Source organism: Lynx canadensis, chromosome F1, assembly GCF_007474595.2.
Source record: "Lynx canadensis isolate LIC74 chromosome F1, mLynCan4.pri.v2, whole genome shotgun sequence".
Taxonomy (NCBI): Eukaryota; Metazoa; Chordata; class Mammalia; order Carnivora; family Felidae; genus Lynx; species Lynx canadensis.
In genome coordinates this window covers 57,136,678-57,156,491 of record NC_044319.2, presented here as the reverse complement: position 1 = coordinate 57,156,491, position 19,814 = coordinate 57,136,678, and the positions used below count along the sequence as shown (strand labels likewise).

The 19,814-nt window shown below is 45.7% G+C and overlaps 2 protein-coding genes across 6 annotated transcripts in view; one reads left to right on the top strand and one right to left on the bottom strand.

The window, feature by feature from the left end:
- RAB3GAP2 (RAB3 GTPase activating non-catalytic protein subunit 2) overlaps positions 1 to 15,206 on the top strand; it is a 104,395-nt gene extending 89,189 nt beyond the window's left edge. For 2 of the 5 annotated variants that reach the window (XM_030303123.2, XM_030303125.2), the window contains exons 28-36: positions 1,422 to 1,492; positions 2,726 to 2,788; positions 4,281 to 4,316; positions 5,532 to 5,606; positions 6,101 to 6,319; positions 9,620 to 9,709; positions 10,227 to 10,448; positions 11,590 to 11,748; positions 12,161 to 15,206. In XM_030303123.2, the coding sequence (XP_030158983.1) occupies positions 1,422 to 1,492; positions 2,726 to 2,788; positions 4,281 to 4,316; positions 5,532 to 5,606; positions 6,101 to 6,319; positions 9,620 to 9,709; positions 10,227 to 10,448; positions 11,590 to 11,748; positions 12,161 to 12,316 (1,091 nt within the window). In that variant the 3' untranslated portion in view covers positions 12,317 to 15,206. The remainder of the gene's footprint in view (positions 1 to 1,421; positions 1,493 to 2,725; positions 2,789 to 4,280; positions 4,317 to 5,531; positions 5,607 to 6,100; positions 6,320 to 9,619; positions 9,710 to 10,226; positions 10,449 to 11,589; positions 11,749 to 12,160) is intronic. The other 3 variants (XM_030303127.2, XM_030303126.2, XR_003966042.2) reach the window with 2 other exon arrangements.
- A 203-nt stretch (positions 15,207 to 15,409) lies between these two features.
- The window catches only part of IARS2 (isoleucyl-tRNA synthetase 2, mitochondrial), a 65,713-nt gene continuing 61,308 nt past the window's right edge, over positions 15,410 to 19,814 (bottom strand). Inside the window, exons 21-23 of the mRNA XM_030302264.2 lie at positions 19,555 to 19,745; positions 17,498 to 17,642; positions 15,410 to 15,899 (exon numbers count right to left, since the gene is read on the bottom strand). Coding sequence (XP_030158124.1) covers positions 15,754 to 15,899; positions 17,498 to 17,642; positions 19,555 to 19,745 — 482 coding nt within the window. The 3' untranslated portion in view covers positions 15,410 to 15,753. The remainder of the gene's footprint in view (positions 15,900 to 17,497; positions 17,643 to 19,554; positions 19,746 to 19,814) is intronic.

Here is a 19,814-nt window from a genome sequence, read left to right as displayed (position 1 = left end):
CTTCTTCCAAAGAGAAAAGAGAAATGACTCATTTGGAAAACAAGGTCTCCATAGAATTCTTTCCTTCTTGATAAAATTAAGTCACTGCTAACTTCTGGCTAGTAGTTAAGTAAGAATTTACCCGTTTGTCATCTTCCTGGCTTCTCACCCTTACATCCAGAAGCAGACAAGGGGGTAGTGGTGACCGCATGGGAAATGTCATGTTTAAGTTGCCTAATTGACCACTGTTTCTGAAACCATGGTTTGATGCCATGGTTTATTGTCTATGGAAGTACAGAGCCCAGATTTCTTGCTTGGTGTCTTTTGTATTCTGTTTTGTTTTTTTAATACTTCCTTACATGACACTTTATTTGGTGGTTGCTTATGAAAAAAATCAGTTTTAGGGGCGCCTGGGTGGCGTAGTCGGTTAAGCGTCCGACTTCAGCCAGGTCACGATCTCGCGGTCCGTGGGTTCGAGCCCCGCGTCAGGCTCTGGGCTGATGGCTCAGAGCCTGGAGCCTGTTTCCGATTCTGTGTCTCCCTCTCTCTCTGCCCCTCCCCCGTTCATTCTCTGTCTCTCTCTGTCCCAAAAATAAATAAACGTTGAAAAAAAAAAAAAAATTTAAAAAAAAAAAAAAAAGAAAAAAATCAGTTTTAGACATGGGGCTGTTTCTCCTGTTTGGCTGTTTTGAACAAAGCTGTTCTCAACACGCCTGTACGGGTCTTCGTGTTCATCCGTGCAGTAGAGTCCCCGGGCCATACGGCAGACACGCGGTTAGCTTAGTAGATGTGACCAAGCAGTTTTGCAATTTGTGATGCCCCCAGCAATCCATGAGCATTCCAGTTTTTTCCGCATGCTCCCCAACACTTGGCACTGTCATTAAAAACAATTTTAGCCTTTGTTGGCGTCCGGGTGGCTCAGTCGGTTGAGCGTCCGACTTCGGCTCAGGCCATGATCTCACAGTTTGCGAGTTTCAGCCCCGCATTGGGTTCTGTGCTGACAGCTCGGAGCCTGGGGCCTGCTTTGGATTCTGTGTGTCCCTCTCTCTCTGCCCTTTTCCTGCTCGTGCCCTCTCTCTTTCTGTCTCTCAAAATTAAACATTAAAAAATTAAAAAAAAAATAAAAACAATTTTAGCCTTTGTGTTGTTTGTGTAATGATATTTTCTTGTGATTCTAATTTGTATTTCTCTGGTAACTAATGATGTGGATCTTTTCTTATGATTATTAGCCTTTTGGATATCCTCTTATGCAGCTCAGTTCTGATTATTGTTGAAGATCAAGGTTTTTGGTAATTTTATAAGTATTATATAAGATGTAAGAAACGATATGTAAATAAATAGCCCATATAGCTTTATAAGTTTAAGGAAGACAGTAATTTATTAGGTGTGGTGAAAGGGAAAATAGATCAGCTTTCTACTTACCGCTTTTACTTGCTGTCTAGGTATTGCACTGATGATGTGGAATACATTCTTGGTTAAAAGATTTTCTGCTGCTACATACTTGATGGATAAGGTAAGGTCATTTTAAGTGTCATCTACTTGTTTATTTTGTTCCCTTAATTAATATTAGAAAGATTATTTACCATGGGCCTTGTTAGACTTTTTTGTTTGGTATTACATTTTACTAATGCTCAGTTAAACGTAATTCCCATGCTGGCATCTTGATGACCTGGAGAAGAACCTCAGGTCCTTGAAAGTAATTTACTTTAAAAGCTCCTTAAGCAAAGAGAGTAAGACTCGTGGTTGAATCAGGGATTTGCACTTTTTCTTTAATGTTTATTTTGAGAAAAAGAGGGAAGGAGTGGGGGAGGGGCAGAGAGAGGGAGAGAGAGAATCCCAAGCAGGCTCTGTGCTCAGCACAGAGCTGGACACGGGGCTCGATCTCATGACTGCAAGATCATGACCTGAGCCGAAATCAGGAGTCAGACGCCTAACCGACTGAGCCACCCAGGTGCCTCGCACCTTATTATTATTTTTTTTTAATCTTTTTTGTTTTAAGTTTTATTTATTTTGAGAGAGAGAGTGGAGGGAGAGAGAGAGAACGAGCCCGTGAGCAGGGGAGGGGTGGGGGGGGGGGGAGAGAGAGAGAGAGAGAATATCTCAAGCAGGTTCAGCACTGTCAGCACAGAGCCCAATACGGGGCTTGAACCCACAAACCGTGAGGTCGTGGCTGGAGCTGAAATCGAAGTGTACAAATGTACAGTTTCTCATCAATCTTTGGATGTAGGGCTAAGATATTTTGAGTAGGACTGACACCCTACTTTGGTTTTCCTACGTAAACCTCACCCCTAATGCCTGGCCTGTGATTTCTAGATCCTGATTCTTTAATGTTGTGATGCAGTCTGAGTGCAAAATGTTTAGATTTTATAAGCTCTGCCCTCATCTTTGTAGCTGTCCCTCTGTCTAATCCAGTAGACATCGGTGTTAAATCTCCACAAATGTTTTGAAAGCCTTCAACCTGGTAGTTAAATAAACAACTCCCTTTGTTTCCTCACGTTTTATCAGTTATTTCATTAAGTTGCATAATTGTGACATTACATATGACACCCAGCGTGAGCAGCGTTGGGAGCAAACCCAGCACCTGGGCAAAGACTGCAGCCGGTGGGGCCCTGCCCCCAAGCTGGGCGCCAGGCCGTCGTCACCGTCCCCAGGCCCGTCCAGAGGGAGGTTCATGTGGCTCAGTTAAGCGGATGTCAGGAGAGTTACCGCTGTAATTACAACATGTTCTTTCTGATGTCGGTGACAGACGTTCCTAAGCCATGAGCAGCGCTACATTCAGACCCACTTTGGGCCACAGCTCCTGTCACCGGTAACATGTTTTTCTAGTTACACCTGTTTTTCCCTGTGTGCTCACCTTCCTTGCCTGCTTAAATGTTTCTTTTTTCGAAACTCACTCCTATGGCCTTTCTGATCCTGTTCTGTTCACCTGCACCTCCGACCGCTGCTCTTTTGGGAGAATAGTGACGCAAGAGTTCTGCGTGTATGTTACTGCTTAGTGTTCTAGCATTCTCCCGTCCCCGGTCACGCTTGAGCCTCACAGCCTGGATTTGAATTTTTTGAGCAGTCCTGAACGAGGAGGCAGAGAATTTTGATGAGTCATTTGACAAGTAGTGATTATGATGAGTATCTCTTCTGTGCCAAGAACTGTGCTAAGTTCTATGGCCGCAGAGCTAAAAGCCCCAGTCCCTGCCCTCGGAGGACTCCCAGTCCACAGGGTACATAGGCTGCCTTTGGAGTGGAGAAAGAGGAAGTAAGTAACAGACCAGAGGGAGGGCTTCTGGGCTGAATTTTGAAGATGAGTACGTACGAAGCAGTGGGTGAGCAGAAGAGGCATTAACAACAAAGCCGTGGACACAGGAGGCTGTGTTTTTGATTCAGAGCTGCGAGTAGCTTCGTGTGCTTGAAGCGCAGGCTTAGGAAAGTGCAGGAAGCAGGGCATGAAGTACTTCCCGGGTAGGCTCTGGATTTGGGGTTTTCTAATGGTACGTGTAGACCACTCAGCGTAGGGCACATACGGCAGGGGGAGGGTCGTCAGTGGTGGCCCTTCTTTGTCCTGAAGACACTGAGGCAGCTCAGCGCAGGGGAACGATAGGTTCAGGTTTGCATTTTGCAGGCCACAGGGTGAAATGTTGGGATTGGGACGGGCTGGGCTTGGTCGTGTGAAGGCCATGGCAGCGATCTCAGGAGAGGCAACGAGGTGAAGCGGCCTTTGTGCTGGAGTCCCATCCCTGGTACTTACCACTGCCTCCTGTGAATTCTGATCAAGGCATGTTCCTGAAGACCAGAACTTTCCGCTCCCACTTATCCCCTTGGGTAAAGTGCACGGTGGAATCTCAGTGCTTACGGAATCGAGAAAATCAACCAGTTTTCTGAGCTAGGAATTTAACTTCTGTCTGCATTAGATTGTCTCTCCTTACCATTTAAAAAATTATCATGTGTCTTTATCAACAGGCAGAATTCTTAGCTGCTCTTTATTCATAACCTTGAGTTTTGTTCTGGGTTTGAAGGCAACACAGTTACTTGATTGTACAAATTGATCACCAGATTTTTAGAGTTCTTTTTTTATTTAATAGTTCAAAAATATTTATTTTTGAAAGGATTATTTGGGGGCCCAGCGTGTGACATATTTTCATAATATATGTTTTAAGTTCCACCACAAAGTTAAATGAGCAGAACCAACATTTATTTATAGCTCGATTTAGGTTCTTTAAATTTCGTTACTTTTTATTTCCTGTACCATAGTAATGCCTTTTTTTTTCAACTGTTAAATAAATATAGTATTCTGTGTCCTTTTGCCTTAGGTTGGAAAATCACCAAAGGATAGGTTATGCCGAAGGGTAAGTGAATCTCCTTTAACTGGATGTATAGTTAATCCTGTGCTTTACGTAGGTGCCTTATTAACTTCAGGCAGGGGTGAACTTTGCCTTTGTTACCATTTTGGTGACGTGTCGGGAGATAAAGGTGGAAAGAGAGTGTGATACTAAGGAGACTGGTCACGAACTGCGGCCGATTTTAATCGACCTTTCCAGGTTGTCAGATGCTCTGTGTCAGGTGAGTTTTCACAAGGTGTCTTCAGTCTGGACCGTGGATGGGAGGGCGCCAGGCCGTCTTGGCTTTGCCGCGCGTGGTTTCTGCGCTTCCTGACGGCGGCAGCCAGTGTCCGGTCGAGGCAGATTCACGAGCGAACGTAGCCACCTTTATGGAACAACCATTGTACGAATAGCCTTAAGCAACATTCCAGCCCACGGATACCGGGCTTCTGTTTGAGGCCAGTGATTAACAGTGCAGACTTTTGCTTGAAGCTTTGAAGTATTCTTATTGCAACACCTTAGGAAGTAACGGGGCACGTGCATGTAGCCGTTCTAGGCCCACAGCCCTGAAAGGCCGCCACCGTCGAAGATTCTTCCGCTGTGCCCTCGAGAGTGGCTCTGTGGCTACGGTTATACCTGTGTGCGTCTGGATCCCTTAGATGTGAGGGGCTTATTGGTTGGTTGTTTATGTTGACTCCAGGCAGTGGTACCTCGTGGGTCAATCTGGAGTCAGGAGGAACGGCCTGGTGCCCACAGCACGGGTCTGGTGTTTAGTTCACAGGCTCGAGGATTCAGGTTTTGTTCAGAAGGTTCAGCTCCGTCCCTGAAGGACGCTCCAAAACCAGAGCAGGTTGTTTTCTCGCGACCTGACAGATGGGGCTTTCGTGTGTGCGTCTTCCCGTGCCAGGGTCGTGTGTGTGGCTGTGCGGTCTCGCGCAGGTGGCTGTGACGTGCCTTAGCGAGCCCGCCCGCAAGCAGAGTGCCACCGTCTATGGCGTCTGACGACACCATGTCTTTCAACACACGAAGAACACTAACTTTCATAAAGTTGATAGTGGTACCATAGTTTTTAAAGCCCGATTTAAAATTAGTTGACGCTCAAGAAAGGAATAAAATGTGCCCGGGTCTTCCTGTCTGTGCAGTGCAGGCAGTTGTATAGGCCTGTTTTTTATTTTTCTGATAGTAAGTGTAGCAGCTTTGCTCCTGGCACTAATTATGTTCCTTTTAAAAAAAAAACAACAGGATGTGGGGATGAGCGACACGGCAATGACCTCTTTCCTCGGCTCCTGCTTGGATCTTCTTCAGACTTTAATGGAGGTAAAAGAGGTGTATTTGCATTCTGAACTGTCTAAGACAGTAAATGTTTTTTTTTTTATTAATTTTTTTCAGTGTTTATTTTTGAGAGAGCACAAGCGGGGGACAGGCAGACAGACAGACAGGGAGACACAGAATGTGATACAGGCTCCAGGCTGAGCTGTCAGCACAGCGTCTGATGTGGGGCTCGTACCCATGAACCATGAGATCATGACCTGAGCCGAAGTTGGACGCTTAACTTACTGAGCCACCCGGGTGCCCCTAAATGTTTTTAAAATCATTGGACTAGAGAAAAAAGTTTTTTTCATTTATTCATTTCTTAGTTTTGACTTAAGCCCCCAAAATAGTGGTTTCTTATAAAGGATTAGATTTGTTGTTGTAAATCGGAGGTGCGGGGACAAAAGGGGTTTGTACTTCCCACTGGTAAAGTGTTAACGTGTTTGCAAGCTGTTATCTCTCCGGTTCTGAACACAGTTCTCTGTTCTGAAAACACGTAGGCTGACGTTAGCAGGGATGAAATGCAGGCACCTGTCCTGGATACGGAGGACGCGTGGCTCGCCGTCGAAGGACCGATCTCGATCGTGGAGCTGGCCTTCGAGCAGAAACACATCCACTACCCGCTGGTGGAGCACCATTCCGTCCTGTGCTCCATCCTCTTCGCCATTATGAGGTTTTCTCTGAAAACCGTGAAGCCGCTTTCACTCTTTGACAGTAAGGTAAGTCCCTCCGAGGACGCCCGAGCCACCTCGGAGCCGAGGGTCTCGCAGGACGAGGAGCCAGACTCATCTTTCACACTTGAAGTTGCTCGGTACTTGTGTGACTCAGGGGGGTCCTGTCTCTCTCAGAATGTGCTGTGCGACCCCAGACACTTCATATCTAAAATCTGTCTCGACCCCCTCACCCGCACTCTGACCTTGACCTATGCTGCTGTCCTCCTAATCCCCGGCTGCGCCCGGGCGGACGGGAAGCCGTGAAGGTCTCTTGCTGTCTCCCCTTCGAGCCCCTCTCGTCGATTCTTCCTGAAACCGCCTCCGTCCATCCCTCCCCATCACCCAGTTCAGGCCTTCTGGTCTTTCGCTTTCTCTCCGTCCAGTCCCACGCTGCCACGGTTCCCTTTCCAGAACGCGCATTTACTCAGACAGGATCCAGACAGCTGGAGATGAAAATCAGAAGTCAGGCGGTTGGCCAGCTTTATCACTTAGCCTTTCACCGACAGAAGCAGAGTTGGAGAACCCAGCTTAGCCTTGTGAGAAAGTGGTGTATTTCACCCTCAGTGACTCACGTGCCTGGGGCACGGCTGGACTCGCGCGGGCTGCCCTTCAGGCTCCTGCTTCCTGCACAGAGGCTGCCCCCTGAAGAAGGAACACAGGGAACGCTCAGCAGCTGGTCCCGAATTCACAGGTCCCTTTAGCGGGGAGAGCGCGGGTGGGGCGGGAGACGCCGGCCCGTTACTGCGCTGGAGGCAGAGGAAGGCTCCCCGCACCAGGGGCTGCCTCTCCTCCCTCCACCCGTTCCTCCGTGCACCTGCCCCGCAGCGACTCCTGACTACCCCCTCCCCTAGAGCAGGCAGACACGTTTCGCTTTTCTCACTGCGGTGGCCCATTTCCCTAGACCGTGGTTTTGCTGTGGCCACGGCTTCTGCGTGTTGTCCCTTTCTCGCTTAAGTGTCACCTTCTCCTCCAGGTCTTGCTCTGCACTCCCTAACTTACCACGTCTTCGCTGTTCCCCCGGCTCTGTGCCATGCCTGGCATGCCACAGGAGCCCAGTAAATGTTTAATAAATTTAAAATGAAGGAGATGTTAGAGAAGAGTCAGCGTCAGCAGGATGCAGAAGAGGGGAGACGCGGCCGTGGTCTGGGGAACCAGTGACAGCGATGAGTCACTGAGGGTGTGGACTGGGGAGAAGAGGAAGTCGTGGAGGGTCTGGGGGAAGCTGTACCATGAGGACAGGCTGGGAAAAGTGCCGCAGGACACGAAGGGGCCCCAGTTCCATGAGCTCCCAAGCTTGGAAGGCACGTGGCTTCCCAAGGAAGCCCATGTAGAGGGGTTTTGGATGTGTTGAGTTAGGGGGTAGATATAAACAGAAGTAGCTATGTTTTAAGAAAGGTATTTTGACGTTTAAATCTCAGTAGTTGACCTTTGAAAGGTAGAAGGCTGATGACAAGTTTTTACCTACCTCATAAAGTAACGATATAGTGGGGCGCCTGGGTGGCGCAGTCGGTTGAGCGTCCGACTTCAGCCAGGTCACGATCTCGCGGTCCATGAGTTCGAGCCCCACGTCGGGCTCTGGGCTGACGGCTCAGAGCCTGGAGCCCGTTTCCGATTCTGTGTCTCCCTCTCTCTCTGCCCCTCCCCCGTTCATGCTCTGTCTCTCTCTATCCCAAAAATAAATAAACATTGAAAAAAAAAAATTAAAAAAAAAAAAAAAAGTAACGATATAGTTTTTACATTTGTGAACATAGATTCTGGATGAATGTTTATAGCTTGCATTGATGTTTGTAAAAGCAGAGCGTAAATTTTTTTTCTTTAAAGAAAAACTAAAACCGCGTGCCTCGCTCAGTAGTCCCCTCAGGGAGCTTGTGAGACCAGAACACGTATTGGACAAGCCCGGTGGTGATGTTAGTCCCAGCCCAGGTCATGCCAGGATGCCCCGAGACAGCTGTGGGACTCTCACGTGCAGAGGCGGTGGGGTTTGGCTGGTGAAACCGAATCCTAGCTCTGCCATTTCCTGGCGAGTCTTCCTGAGCTTCTCCTGGCCTCAGTTTTCTCATTCAGAAGTGATGATTCTAGTACCTGCTTTATGGTGGTTCTGAGGGTTACGTTCGCTTAACACGAAGTGCTGAGCGGTGTCGAGAACGTGGTAAACAAATGGTGCTGTGATAGCTGTGCATACGTGTTCCCCGCCCAGAGGCCCTCACGTACGGTAGACCCTCATTGTAACTGAGACCACCAGGCGGAATCTAGAGAGTAACAAATTGTGAGCTTGCGGAAAAACTTTGAATCAGTGATGTCTGTAATGCAGGGCCTTGCCCTAGGGAGTCTGCTGTTTCTCCTCACTAAAGGATGAGTAGCTTTATCCTCATTGGCAGTCACGCTACAGATAACCTTTGAGTCTAGAAAATACGTTAGAAGATACCCGATGACTGTCTGCAGGTGAACACACAGCAGCCTGGGATGGTGGGGTCGTTTGTCCAAGATAACATGGTGGCAAGTGTGGGCCTGGGACTAGAAGCTGGGTCTTGGCAACTTCCGGGGGCCGGTGCTCTTGGCTCTGTGTTACACTTCCTTCCAAGGAAGTTCTGAAATCCAGCCTTCTGATGTTCTGCTTCGCCTTTTCAGACACACATCCGTTCTCTTAAAGATGACTTCCGAGTTGAACAAGTGTTTTTAAAAGAATTCAGAGTACACACATGTCTTTGTTATCTATTACTGCATAACAGATTATCTCAAAATTTAGTGGCTGAAAACAACAAACATTTACTACCATTTTCCTGCGTCAGGAATCTGGGTTCTGCCCGCCCTCCACCCCTTAGTTAGGTGCCTCAGGCTCAAAGGCTTTCAGGAGTCTTGAGGTAGGGTTTTAGCCGGGGCGGCAGTCCCATCTCGAGGCCCAACTGGGGTGGAGATCGGGGGATCCGCTTGCGGGCTCCGTGGTTGCTGTGGGTGCTGGCTTCCCTCGGGGCAAGGAGCGCGAATGTGAGCACCCAAACCTGGAGAGTGACACGCTAACGTCTCTGCTCTCCTGCTGGCACCAGGTCCAGCCCCCACTCAAGGGCAGGGGACAACCCGAGGCCTGCGTAGCAGGGGGAGGGGGATCATACCTTAAAGGCTGCCTACCTATAGTATACTAGATAATTATTATAAAAATTAAGTGAATAAAATTCTGAAATGTTACTGTTCAAGGAGAAGAAACATCAACCGTGACTTATCCATTAAATGACTAAATTTTAAAATCTTTTGTCTTGCCTTTAATAGTAATGTACTCATCAGTTTTTTTGGTCTTTTCTTTCTCTTCAGGGGAAGAATGCATTTTTCAAAGACCTAACTTCAATTCAGTTATTACCTAGTGGGGAAATGGATCCAAACTTTATTTCTGTACGACAACAGGTAAATTACAATTACTGGATTTTGTTTGTGTGTCTCAGAAAATAATAGTAAATAAAAAACGTAGCAGGTCTTAAAGGATGGCGACCACTTCCAGGGTATTCTGGAGAGCCATTTTTCCTTTCAAGTATATGTTCCTCTTTGATCATTTTTTTTTTTTTTTAAAGAATTTATTTTTATTTTTTTTTTAAATTTTTTTTAACATTTATTTATTTTTGAGACAGAGAGACCGAGCATGAACGGGGGAGGGGCAGAGAGAGAGGGAGACACAGACTCGGAAGCAGGCTCCAGGCTCTGAGCCATCAGCCCAGAGCCCGACGCGGGGCTCGAACTCACGGACCGTGAGATCGTGACCTGAGCTGAAGTCGGACACTTAACCGACTGAGCCACCCAGGCGCCCTGATCATTAATTTTAATGGAAAAGCTACCCTGATTGAGAGGAAAGCCAACAATTACTTTGATTTAGACATTTTAAAACGAGATATACTAACAGTGCTCTGTGTCCTTCTCCATTTTTGAGTTCTTACTGAAAGTCGTTAGTGCAGCCGTCCAGGCCCAGCATTCAGTCATGAAGGACAGAGAGTCCTCCGAAGAGGCACCAACCACTCCTTTTGGGAAAGACCAAGATTGGCCAGTTCTGGCCGTGGATTTGGCTCATCACCTTCAAGTTAGTGAAGATGTTGTTCGAAGGCATTATGTGGGGGAACTCTACAACTATGGAGTTGACCACTTAGGAGAAGAGGTAATATCACCGTAGGAGCGGGAGGTGGGGGCTCAAGTTAGAACATTTATTTTTTATTTATTTATTTTTTTTTTCAACGTTTTATTTATTTTTGGGACAGAGAGAGACAGAGCATGAACGGGGGAGGGGCAGAGAGAGAGGGAGACACAGAACCGGAAACAGGCTCCAGGCTCTGAGCCATCAGCCCAGAGCCCGACGCGGGGCTCGAACTCACGGACCGCGAGATCGTGACCTGGCTGAAGTCGGACGCTTAACCGACTGCGCCACCCAGGCGCCCCAAGTTAGAACATTTATAGTTGGAGTAAAGAATCAGAAAAGTCTCCAGTTAAGCTTTTAGCTTTTCTTTCTGTTAGAACTTCTTGGCCCCCAAATAAAAGAATATTAAAATATAAAACTGTAATCAGTTGCCCGTTTCTGGTCTGTGTTTAACAGACTCCTCCAGTGTGTCAGGCCTGTTCTATGCAAAGGGCCCAAGAGTAAAACACACAGACCAGATCCCTTCCTCGTGGGATCAATAGTCTGCTGGTAGCAGAAGAGCACGCTGACTCCTGTACTGAGTGAGAAACGCTGTGACGAACAGCGGTGGTCAGAGGTGACATCTGAACCGAGCCCCCGAGGAGAAGATGCAGCCAGTAACAGAAAACTGGGGCAACAGAGCTCGCGGCCCGAGTAGCGACAAGAACAGAGGCCCCGTAGTGGGACTAGCTTGGCAGCGTGCCAGGCCAGAAGGGCCCGCGTGGGGGACCGTACGTAGCACGGAAGATGAAGACGTCAGAGACGAGGCGGGAGGTCGGCAGGGGCCAGGTCCTGTCTCGTAGCTCGTGGTGATTCAGAGTGTGTTCGGAAGCCATTAGAGGGTCGTTAGCAGTCATGATGTGATTTTAAGTCCCCTTCTTTGCCAGAAATTTAAAAACTGACTCTTCTAGTCATATTGAATTAAAAAATTAGGGGATAAGAAAAATTAGGTGATGAGGAGAAATTTGAATTTTGAATGCCAAATTTGATTTGGACTTTTCTTCGTTGGTTGTATACATGGCCACAGCTCAAAAATGAACGGGAATCTCTTCACTGGCAAAGCCTTTCCTAGAGTAAATAAATCTGTTAGCTCTTACCGTACGTTTGTCCACGTTCATCTCCTCAGGCCATCCTCCAGGTTCAGGACAAAGAGGTCCTCGCCTCTCAGCTGCTGGTGTTAACAGGGCAGAGACTGGCGCACGCACTTCTCCGCACCCAGACGAAAGAAGGCATGGAGCTGCTGGCCCGACTCCCACCCACGCTCTGTACCTGGCTGAAAGCGATGGTGAGTACGAGAGCGTGGGACCGATGAGGCCACTGGATGCCTGCCGTCTACCTGTCTGTCTGTCGTCTATCAGAGACAGAGAGTAAGCGGGGGAGGGGCGGAGAGGGAGAGAATCCCAGGCAGGCTCTGTGCCGTCAGCACAGAGCCCGACGTGGGGCTCGATCTCACGAACCGTAAGATCGTGACCTGAGCTGAAATCAAGAGTGGGACGCTTACCTGACTGAGCCACCCAGGTGCCCTTGGGTGTTTTCTCAAATGCATATTTAATAACGGTTAAGGAGAAGATTTAAATTACAAGTTTAATTTAGGTCCAAAGAAAAGCATTCTTACTAGGAAGTAACTATTCTGATAACTCTGAAGCGACCAACAGTTACTGTTGTGTATGACTGGTCATTTTTTGTTCCATTTGCAGAACCCCCAGGATCTTCAAAACACAGAAGTGCCAATCGCAACAACAGCTAAACTAGTACATAAAGTAATCGAGCTGCTACCGGAAAACCACGGGCAGTACAGTTTAGCCTTACACCTCATTGAAGCTGTGGAAGCCATATCGAGTCCTTCTTTATGACACTCAGCCGGTTGTGAACCGTCTACAGTTGTGAACAACATGAATTAGTGCATGGTAATTTTACATAGTAAGATCTGGAATTTTATGGAGGGAGTATATCTTTTTTCTTTTGTAAAATAAAAACACATACTACTTTTAAAAGTGCAGTTCTGGCTAAATCCACTCCTTTCGTTAACATTGAAGATAAAATATAAACAAATATCAATGATACCATTAATTACTAACAGGTGTTTTACTGTTTATTTCTAATTTAAGCACTTTAAGTAGCTTTATTGGTAAACTTTGCTATTTCAAATGGGTTATAATTTACAGAGTATGTTATTATCAGAGTCTATATTTTGTACTTGAAATGTTATTGTAATTAAATTTAAACGTGTTCATGTGTAGTCCCCGTCAGTAAAATGAGGGAAACGACCCGCTCGCTTTTGTTGGCATGCTCCAGTCCCACACCCGGGCCGCCGCCTGGAGTCAGGACGCGGACAGGCTCTTTCCCAGAGGTTATGCTGCCGCCACCGGAGGATGACCTTGCTTTGGAGGAAGCAAGGGTTCGAGATCATCACATTCATCAGAAGGGACGCTGAACAGAACCTTAACCTGCTGTGCTTGCCAACTTGAGAATCCGCGACGCAGGCACACAGCAAAGTTAATTACGGTGTAAGCTGAGATTTCCCTTTGCCAAGATTCAAAGTTGTATCCACATCAGGTGATTGTAAAACTGTACTATCTTGTAAAATTTATGTTTTAAAAAAAGGGCAACGATGCTAAAAATTTAAGTCCCACTGTATTTTTCCTACCAGTGTTTAGAAACGTCTGCTTCTGGGATATGGTAATGTTATCTGTTCTTGGGAACAGCCCAGAAAAGGCTCGGTGATAATTACGGCTCCACAAACCTACCTCACAGCTGGGTGGAGAGAATAAGATGATCTTGTACCCGAGAGTGCCTGTGCAGTCCAAGTGCTGAATAATTACTTGTTGAGTAAAACCAGATTAACCAAAACTCTGTAAAAGCTCCACAAATACCAAGTATAACGGTATATTTTTGGAATGTAGCCATATAGTGCAATTACTGACCTCTGTCATGGATCACAGGTGTTATTCATAGTAACTCATTGTGATACAGAAGTTTGTTTCGTACTTGTGAGAAGCCAACTTTAGCGATTGGAGAATTGAGGAGCATGCCCCTCAAGGACTAAAGAAAAAAGTCTTATGTCTGAGGATCCTCAGAGGATATCCTAATTCTTTTTAACTAAAAGATAACACCCGAATATGAACTGAACAGTCTAAGACTTAATAATTACTGTCTAATTTAAAAATCTTGAAAGATAAAGTTGGAAGACGTCTCGACTATTTGGGTGAGGGCCTGTAAGCCTGGTCGAAGGTCCCGCTGTACCGTGGCAGCACTGAGAAGGACGGAAAGCTAGCCCAACGTCTCAGCCTCTGCTTGGATCTCCGCTGCCCCATCCAGACCCATTTGTGTGATTTCTTGTGAACCTACCTAGCTTTATGTAGTCACTTGTTATATGCATCCCAAAAGCTTAGTCTGAAAGTAGTTATGAATTTGGGGGGCTGGTCAAAGAAACTTTAAATCCTCACTTTGATCCAAGTGTCATTTCTGGGGGAAGGGGTACCTAATGAGCATTTTAGAGAATAAACCTGGTTAGACTAATTCTGGTAGGACTCATAATCAAATTTGGGGATTGTTGAGAGTAATAAGCTAAAATATGGCTCATAGAACTGTAACCAATCGCTGAATTACAAATCTCTAGTTACATTTGTGATCCTAAAGTGGACCATTCACAGAATTTTAAAATTGAATTACATGCTTAATTCATGGTTACATGGTTAAGAAAAGCAGCTAGGGGCGCCTGGGTGGCTCAGTCGGTTGAGCGTCCGACTTCGGCTCAGGTCGTGATCTCACGGTGAGTTCGAGCCCCGCATCGGGCTCTGTGCAGACAGCTCAGAGCCTGGAGCCTGCTTCCAATTCTGTGTCTCCCTCTCTCTCTGACCCTCCCCCGTTCATGTTCTGTCTCTCTCTCTCTCAAAAATAAACAAACATTAAAAAAAAATTAAAAAAAAAAAAGCAGCTAAATATTTATTACCTGTTAGCCACAAATAAAGGAATTAAACTGTATGTAGAATAATGGGTGGTTTCTGGAACGAAGGTCGGCTGCACTTAGTGATGGGAAGCCAAGAACCAGTCGTGTTTTCTTAGTTAGAACTGCCACCCCCCTCTCTTCACTAACATTAAATAGGCATTCTGTCCCTTGTTAAGTCCCACTATATAATGCTGAAGGAAAACAGGAATGTTCAAATCGTCATAACTTCTACATTTACAGGTTGTGTTTAGATGTAGACCTAGAAGAGCCAGGACAAACCAGGTGGGGAAGAACATAGCACTGACCTTCTAAAAGCTTCCTGCATACTATTGCAAAAAGAAGAAAGGAAGTTTCACCTTTGTTATAAAAACTCATCTAAGGTCAAAGTAAGCACTGTTAAATTGTCTTCTTTAAAAAAAAAATGGTTACAATTTAAAATCAAAGGAAAGATTTAATAATGTGAAGCTTATGTGGAACATACCATTCACTTACAAGTTGCTGCGGCTCCTTCATTTACAAGAGACAAATCTTTTTAAAGGATGCCATAGCAACAGTGAAAGCCCTTTCTCACACTGACAGGAATGAGTCTGTTGGGCTTCTAAAAGTTAGATTTCTGCTGATAGAATTAGCCATCCCTCGCAAGGTTTTAATCCAATACTGAATTGTTTATAAAACGCTCTTCTCTAATGTACTGTAAGTAGTGACCCTCTGTATATACTTCCATTTTCTGTGTCTGTTCCTTGTTGTGAACTTACGTATGTTAGTGAAATAAATTTTCAGCTTTCATGTTTCAACATTCGTAAATACAAGTATGAAGTTTTTTTCCGCTCTTGTAGGAGAATAACAAGTTTGGTGGCGATGTGTTGTGACGAGGTTGACGTTCACTAGTGAGGCAGAATGAAATCACTCTTTTTGTCCCTGAAGGGGAACACGCACCTCTGCCATTTGCCTTCAAAACCATATTTTTCACTTGATTTTTACAACTTCACCAATGTCGGTAATTTTCCAGATGCCTTTATTTTTAGACATTAGAGAACTTAAATCCTGAGTCAAGAAGATTTATAAAATATAAAACATTTTCCGGTCAGCCACCTCTGAAGGCAAACATATTCAGTGTCTCTGTTCTGAATAAATCCATCATGGATCCGTCCAGATCCATCTTCATACGTATATTTTTCTGCACGTGTGTATATACATACACGTTGCTTTTTATCTAACACAGGACAGACTTACAGTTCTGAATTTGCCCCTTCTCCTCCACCATCTCCTCTCCCACTCGTCACCTAAATCTTGGGTTTCTCGCCGGTGCTGTGAACGCTCCACCGTGAGCAGCAGCGTGACCTATTCCCTTCCAGCGACGACTTGCGTGCACCGGGGGCAGAGCGCGTCTGAAGAGTCGGCGGTGTACTTCCAACAACGGGGGCATTTTTCTTTGGTGGTCGGCATGACGATTACTTTATAGGAAGACTCTTCACGAATATCCCCACCTGGGAGAGAAAGGACACCAAGAGGCTTTCTGACGGGCCAGTCCGCTTGTATCCCTAGCTCCCGATGGCTCTGCCGGCGCTCCTTTTTTGAAACTTCTCCTTCCCCTGGTAAACCGGTCGTTCCTACTTCATTTGCCTCACACGCACACGGCTATGACGGGGGACTCACGATCTGACGACCGAGGACGGCCGAGGAATCGGGAGACCCTGAGTGAGAGGTTAACTGCTTTTTCTACAAGTCACTGAACTGTTACCTCCTCAGGCAGAGCAGAGCAGGCCTTCTAGCTCTTCTTTAATCCAGGTTTAGTTCTGACAAATTACTTTGCCTCTCTAGCTACACAAGAATTTGACTTTAAAAAAAATTTATTTTTTTTACATTTATTTTTTTGAGAAACAGTTGAGACAAAGCGTGAGCGGGGGAGGGGCAGAGAGAGACAGAGACACAGAATCAGAAGCAGGCTCCAGGCTCCGAGCAAGCGGTCAGCACAGAGCCTGACGTGGGGCTCGAACCCACAAACTGTGAGATCATGACCTGAGCCTAAGTCGGACGCTTAACTGAGCCACCCCGGAGCCCCTACGCAAGAATTTTCAAAAGTTGAAAAATTCTAGTGACAACTGCAGTGTGCCCACTTAAAATTGCTTGGTTTGACCAAAAGAAAACAAAAATTTCTCCATTATCAGTACTCAGACTTCAGACTGAATACACGTAAGAAAGTTATTTTCTAGCCATAATACAAACAACGTACATTAACATTTTGAGAGGCAAGTGAGAATCTTTACTACGTGGTCAGGGTTTCCAGGCCTCAGATTTACACTGATGCCCATAAATTAGCCTCACACCTCCCGATGGCACCTAACAACTCTGGAAAACACAGGCAGCATCCCCTTCACAGAGATCCCGCATGTTCTTCTCTGTTAACGTTGTTGTGCCTCCCTCGCATCACCGACAGTACTTGCTTGGGAGAGAGACCGTGGTGGGCATGAGTTCGATAAGACCTCTTCCTTAACCCTTCATTAAGAATGCCTACATCTGGGGGCGCCTGGGTGGGTTGAGTATGACTCTTGATTTCGGCCAGGGTCGTGGGATCGAGCCCCATGTCGGGCTCTGCACTGAGCACGGAGACAGTCTCTCTCCCTGGCTCTGGCCCTTTCCCCCACCCGCACTCTCACTCTCTCTAAAATAATTTTTTAAAATGGCTAAATCTGTTAACATAGGGTGGGCAAAATAAGCAATTTCAGAGTCAATGCTGGAGAAGGGCAGGCTAGGCAGTACTAGGGTACTAAGTGTCAAAGGACAGGAGCACAAAGAGCCAACGGGAGTGAGTGAGGCCAACTAACTTCACACACAATGACAACTATCAATTATTCACAGGACAGCAAGGGAAGCTCTCTCCTCTCCCTAGTCCTGGGTTCCCAAGGTCATCATGCAGGACGCTTCTGAGAGCTGGCTTAGAAACTTGAGCCATTTCCCATAAAAAGATGTATTCTAAGAACATATCTGCCTTTAGAATACACCTAATCCACGGGAAGGCTGGAGATGACCTTCGATTATCACTCAGTTCTCCAGGTCCCTCTCGTTACTGTGGCCTCCTCCTTACCTTCTAAATTGATCAGAAACGTCCCTTTGCGCTCAATCACATCTGTCGTTAGTGTTCGTGGTTCCTCAGGGAGTAAAGTCGTCTGGGAAGCCATCATTAATTCATTCAACTGAGAGGTGCTGGAAGTCTCCTCAGCTTGTAGCATCTGGGAACGAGCATGTCAAAGTTACCATCTCAATTTTTACTGAAAACTGAGGTTGTAAGAATAAATGCTACAGACTCTTGTGTTTTGTGAGTAACCCTTTGGTACCAATATCTCCTAAATCCATTCTTAACTAGAATGAAACGCTTCAGATAAAATCTTCCAGTCAAGGGGCACCTGGTGGTGCAGTCGGTTAGGCGTCTGACTCTCGGTTTCTGCTCGAGTCATGATCTCACAGTTTGTGAGTTCAAGCCCCACGTCGGGCTCTGTGCTGATGGTGCGGAGCCTGCTTGGGATTCTCTCATTCTCTCTGCCCCTCCCCAACTTGTGCTCACTCGCGCACTCTCTCTCCCTCTCTCTCTCTCCCTCAAAATAAATTTTAAAAAATTTAAAAATAAAATCCAGTCAGTAGGTACCTCACTATGCTAGATGCTGAATGTCCCTGATGATTAGAAACACAGTGTTTCTTATCCCCACTTTCCAAATGAGGAAAGCCACTCGGAGGGGTGCACTCACCCACGGTTCTCAGGCAGCAGGTGGGGAGCTGCGATTCCAGCCCAGGTCTAGTGGCCTCACGGCCCAGACTTCTTTATCCTGCACCCTGCATCCCGCTTTAGGAGAGGGGTCAAGACGCTACATGAGCAGACCTGCTTTCAGCAACACAGACCAATGGAGGCAACTGAATTACCCCCAGAACTCTTCTGAAGTACTAGAAAGCTGGGTGTCTGATAAGAATTTTTCCATTTTTCATTGTAATTCTGCTCTTCAAAATGAGTTAGTAAGCTAATATGGACATTCCTTTAAAAAAAAAAAAAGCTCAAGAGAAAACAGGAGGTTTGAGGAAATTAATTTGGTTTTAACAAATTCATGTAATTAGTAACTGATAGATCCAGGACTCCATCATCTGACAGCTACCTAACGTAATTCCTAAGAAAAATACATTCATATTTTTTTAAATCCCTAAGTTTTTTCCAATGTAAATGATCCAAACAAGGTGTATTTTTTTAACTTACTACTCAGAATTAATGAAGTCAAAAGAAACATGACATGCAGGAGAAAAGCCCAGTACTAGGCTGTGTAGCCTTAGCTCGCTCACAGTTGCAACGGTCCTCAGTTTCCCGCTCACAAAATAAAGGAGTCTGAGCCTGCCATCCGGTAGATTTTAAAACGTATCTTACTGAAATTCTCCACTATGGTCAACGATCTCCTAGAGACTAGCTGTTTCAAGCCTCAAATCTTAATTTAATCACATTATTAAAAACTTAAAGTGAGCTTACCAACCAAATGAGATGGTCATTTTTCAGAAAACTATGATAGCGGTAAGACTTCTAAAATATAGATTATCAATTCTCTTCTCAAGCATTGAAAGTAGAGAAAACTCTTGAGCCAGTATGTTAACATGAAAGTCAACCTGGCCAATGAACCCCTAAGAATCCCAAGAAGAAAATTCTGATGGTCCTTTCGGAAATAAAAATAGGATGAATGCTTTCAGAGAATGCATGCTGATTTGCTACAGCAAATGAATTTTCTTCAGGTTTCCTGAGAAAAAGATTGAAATCCGTTCTTGGATTTCTTTTGACAAAATTCGCAGAGAACTAAACCCTGAACACAAAACTCTCAATTTTTATGTACTGTAAACTAATGTCATTGGTTTCTGTCACATCCAAGTAGGCCCAAGGTTTTGCATTTCAAATAGGACTTTATCGCACCTTCCCTGCCCCTCTGGTAAAGTACATACTTTGTAGAAGGAGGGAAAGGAAGCACAGAAAAGTAGGAAACAGAATCTGTGATAATATCAGGGTTACAAGATTTGGAAACTACAAAATCTTACTTACACAGAGATTTTTAAAAGCCAAATTTCAGGTGAGGCTGTAGGATCCTAACATCATTTTCAAAGGTACAAACCACTCCTCACCTCTATTATCTCAAAAAGCAGCCCCGGCTCTATCACAATGGTAACCTGGTACTCGGCGGCATTTTTACCAGGGATGCTTCCAAGAAATGAATCTCTCATTGCACAGGCGCCCTCTATTGCTTCCTCTAATCCTGGCTTCTTCCAGATAGAACTTGTTCGAATCCACCCAGTACGAAAAACACTCTTGGGTTCTATAAAAAAAAAAAAAAAAAAGGTAAAGTAATTCACATATAGCCGTTTTAAACCATACGCAGAGCGCT